This window comes from Erythranthe guttata, chromosome 4 (assembly GCF_056151865.1).
Source record: "Erythranthe guttata isolate IM_541 chromosome 4, IM_541, whole genome shotgun sequence".
Classification (NCBI taxonomy): domain Eukaryota; kingdom Viridiplantae; phylum Streptophyta; class Magnoliopsida; order Lamiales; family Phrymaceae; genus Erythranthe; species Erythranthe guttata.
The window spans coordinates 12,958,815-12,962,892 of NC_142536.1; the positions used below are offsets into that span (position 1 = coordinate 12,958,815).

The 4,078-nt window shown below is 39.6% G+C and overlaps 1 protein-coding gene across 1 annotated transcript; it reads left to right on the plus strand.

Moving 5' to 3' along the window:
• Nucleotides 1–601: 601 nt before the first annotated feature.
• Nucleotides 602–3,805, plus strand: LOC105973549 (cytochrome P450 78A5). The gene is made up of 2 exons (XM_012998584.2): nt 602–1,850; nt 2,819–3,805. The coding sequence occupies exons 1-2, from the start codon at nt 870–872 to the stop codon at nt 3,431–3,433; spliced, it is 1,596 nt and encodes a 531-aa protein (XP_012854038.2). The 5' UTR covers nt 602–869; the 3' UTR covers nt 3,434–3,805.
• The last annotated feature ends 273 nt before the right edge of the window (nt 3,806–4,078 follow it).

Sequence of the window (4,078 nt, forward strand, 5' to 3'; positions counted from 1 at the left end):
AGAGCTTATAAGCTTTGAAACATCTTATAAGATGTTTTGAACAGCTTATAAGCTTAGCAAAACACGCTCTTAATCGACTCTATCCAACTCACACTTTCACGTTTATATTATTGTACGGTCTTCGTAGGAATTTTCAAATACTCACTTCAAAAAATAGGACAACCTATGGCCACCGCTAAAGTAAGGTCAAATTACGAAAAATTCCTTTGGTTTGGGTAACTACAACCATCACTCATATATGTATTGTTTTACGAAAAAACTTCTCCTTCAGTAGATAAGTTTGATATAGTAAGAATGGACGTAAAAGACAATGCACAGTTAATGGAATTGTTGTAGTTATCTAAACATGGATGATTTTTTTTTCGTAATTTAAACTTACTTTAGGAGTGTGGCCGTAATTTGCCAAAAATATACTTCATGAGAATCAAACTATAAATTAAAGATTTTAAATTATGGTCCAAAGTCCTCTATTTTTTTTGAGATTGCATCCGAAAAATAAATGTTACAATATTAACCTTTGTTATCGGTCTAGTTAATAAAAACGTTGTTCACTAATAAAAAAAGAAAAGAAAGAAAGGGTAACGCCTATATATCGTTCCGTCACACTCTTGGTTCTTCATTCGCAACGCTTCCTCCCACCACTCCCCATCTCCCGCTCTCTCTCTCATCCACTCTTTCTCTCTCTCTCTCTCTCTCTCTCTCTCTCTCTCTCTCTCTCTCACACACACAGCACGCACACACGGAGAGAAAACCTCTCATATATATTCTCTAACTGCTTATTATCTACCAAAAACACACCTTCCCCCCTTCACCACTGCGCCGGAAAAAAAAAAACAAAAAAACAAAAAAAAAAGAAAAAAGAAAAAAAAATGTCGGACTTGAGTTTTCTCTTCGTTCCATCAGCGTCTGGTTACACCTCCACTGTGTGTTCCTTCCAATTCTCGCTGTGCTTCCTCCTCTTCGTCGCAGCTTTCGCCTTCTGGCTGACGCCGGGCGGGCTTGCATGGGTCCTCTCCAGGGCCCAAGCCCGACCCGCAAACGCCATTCCCGGGCCGTCGGGCCTTCCTCTTCTGGGTTTGCTTCTCACCTTCACCCACTCACTCACCCACAGAATCCTCTCCGACCTCTCCGAAAAATTCGGAGCCAAGCCGCTGATGGCGTTCTCCGTCGGGTTCACGCGCTTCGTCGTCTCGAGCACCCCGGAAACCGCTAGAGAAATCCTGAACAGCTCCGCCTTCGCCGACCGGCCGGTGAAGGAGTCGGCGTACGAGCTCCTCTTCCACAGAGCTATGGGTTTCGCGCCGTACGGAGACTACTGGAGGAACCTGCGTCGGATTTCCGCCGCCCATTTGTTCAGTCCGAGGAGGGTGGCACTTTTCGGTAATTTCAGGAGAGAGATCGGTCTGAAGATGGCCGAGGAAATCGCGTCTAAAATGGCGGAAAGCAACCGTGGGTTGCTCCAGGTGAAAAACGTGCTCCATTTTGGGTCGCTGAACAATGTGATGATGAGCGTGTTCGGGAAATGCTACGATTTTAGCGACGAAAATAGCGACGGGGTTGTGCTGGAAGGGTTGGTTAGAGAAGGGTACGAGTTGCTGGGAATATTCAATTATAGCGACCATTTCCCATTTATGGGGTGGCTGGATTTGCAGGGTGTGAGGAGGAGAAGTAAAATATTGGTCGCTAAAGTGAACAATTTTGTTGGTAAAATAATAGATGAGCACAGGCTCAAAAGAGGGCTACCAATTTGTGACAAAGAAGACGACGATTGTGATTTTGTTGATGTGTTGCTTGATTTGGAGAAGAAGGAGAAAGGGCTGTCTGATTCTGACATGATTGCTGTTCTATGGGTAATTCTTTTTATTTCTTTTTAATTATTTTTTAAATGTACTTAATTACAACTTTATATTTTGTTATTATGTTTTAGTAATAAGGGCATGATATATGAATGAAGAATGCATGCGTTACCTAATTCAAATTGGTTTTCTTGCATTTACTTTATTTTCCTTTGTTCCTGGCGCGGAGCCAGCATTGGACCACGGAGGCACGGTTAGAATTTTTTAAGTCCGTTTAGAATATAAATTTTTCATTTTTTATTTATTTATACACTTTGTATTAACAAAAAAGTGATAGTATAATTTGCTTTTCTTGAATCCCTTTATTAGACTTCTCTCAAGTCCATAATAAAATTCATACCAATAGATTGATTAATAGAAAAGCACATAAATATTTTAATAACGCGATTCATGCGCGCATACCTTGTTTGCCTACCGTAAATAAATAGTGTACGATTGTCGTAAATAACTATTTGTTATCTTTTGTATCTGTCGAATAGTGTACGATTGTCGACCTATTAAACAATTAGTGTATATTTGGTTCGACGAAGACAAAATTCTTAGTCTTGTTACTTTCTAGACTTATTCTTTGCTTTAGCATGAAATGGTAAGCCACACAAATATTGAGGTTACATGATCATACACAAATTTGCATGGAATAAAAAGTATCGTTTTCACCTTTTTCTTCGTATTTTGTTTTACCCGATACCGATTTTATATAATAGATCATGCTAGAATAAATATATGCTCCTTTATTATTTTAATTTTGTCTTTATGGATATGAATATATAGATATGAAGAATCTGCATAATTGTTTTATCCTTTTTGTTTTCTTTTTTTTTTACCCTGGTGATTGGTAATGGCTTCTCTCACATTCACATGATTTATTTTTTATTTTATGTTCTTTTCTTGCATAAAACAAAATTCTCGTCCAAGAAAAAACATGATCTAAAAATGGAATCTTGTTATATTTACTTTCTCAGGAAATGATCTTTAGAGGGACCGACACTGTAGCAATTCTCCTAGAATGGATTCTTGCAAGAATGATCCTTCACCCCGAAATTCAATCCAAGGCTCAACAAGAAATCGACCGCGTAATTCGAAAAACCGACGCAACAATTTCCGATTCCGACCTCCAAAGCCTCCCTTACATCCAAGCCATAGTGAAGGAGACACTAAGGATGCACCCACCGGGCCCACTACTCTCGTGGGCCCGCCTCGCCGTCCACGACGTTCAAGTGGGCCCGCACTTCGTTCCAGCTGGCACGACGGCCATGGTCAACATGTGGGCCATAGCCCACGATGAAAAGGTATGGCCCGAGCCCGAAATATTCAGGCCCGAAAGGTTTCTTGAGGAAGAAGTTTCCATCATGGGGGGCGATCTCAGGTTGGCCCCCTTTGGCTCGGGGCGGAGGGTGTGCCCCGGTAAGAATATGGGCATTGCCACCGTCCAGCTTTGGCTAGCTCAGTTGCTTCACAAATTTACATGGACTAGCGCTTCGAATGATAACTATGGAGTCGACTTATCGGAATGTTTGAAATTGTCGTTGGAAATGAAGCAGCCGTTGATCTGCAAAGCGATTCCTAGGTTTTCTTGAAGAAATTTTTAAGGCTCTCTCGTGATTGTTTTTTTCGTTTTTGTTTTTTTTGTTTTTTTTTGGGATGTTTTATTTGGTGGATTTGTAATTAAGTACCAATGTGGAGGTTTAACTTTACTAGGAAAAGTAGAATGAAAATATAGATCAATTAAAGAGGTAAAAAAAAAAAAAATTGTCACCCTAGGAATTTGTTTGGCTTTGTGGGAAGGTTATGTGAGAGTTGAGACAGCTTTCGTTGGGGGATCAAAAAACAAGTGTTGAGGTTGTTTTGAGAAAATGACAAATTTGTTGCTTGGTTTTATTTGTCAAAATCTTGTAGGTTTGGATTTGTTTGCAGTTGGCAAGAATGATAATTTTATTTTAGATTTGTCACATATGGGCAAACTGAGTGAGCCTTCGGCAATTGGTTAACATTTATGTTTATATTTATTTCGGGAAACATGGACAAAGTTGTCTAGACTCGAAAGTTTTGTACTTTACACTTTATTTGTTATGCTTGATTTATCTCATTGAACTACTACTATCCATGTGTTTTAGAGAGGGGCAACTCATTGTCGATTTTACTCGACAATCGACCCATTTTACACTAGTAAATTATGGTTGATACTAAATATTTATGCTAAAGTCATACTGAATATGCGATAA

Excerpts from the sequence above, each read along its gene's own strand:
- LOC105973549 (XM_012998584.2), top strand. The coding sequence starts at position 870 with ATGTCGGACTTGAGTTTTCTCTTCGTTCCATCAGCGTCTGGTTACACC. Across the intron at positions 1,851-2,818 it reads ACATGATTGCTGTTCTATGG|GAAATGATCTTTAGAGGGAC; the intron begins GTAATTCTTTTT and ends TTACTTTCTCAG.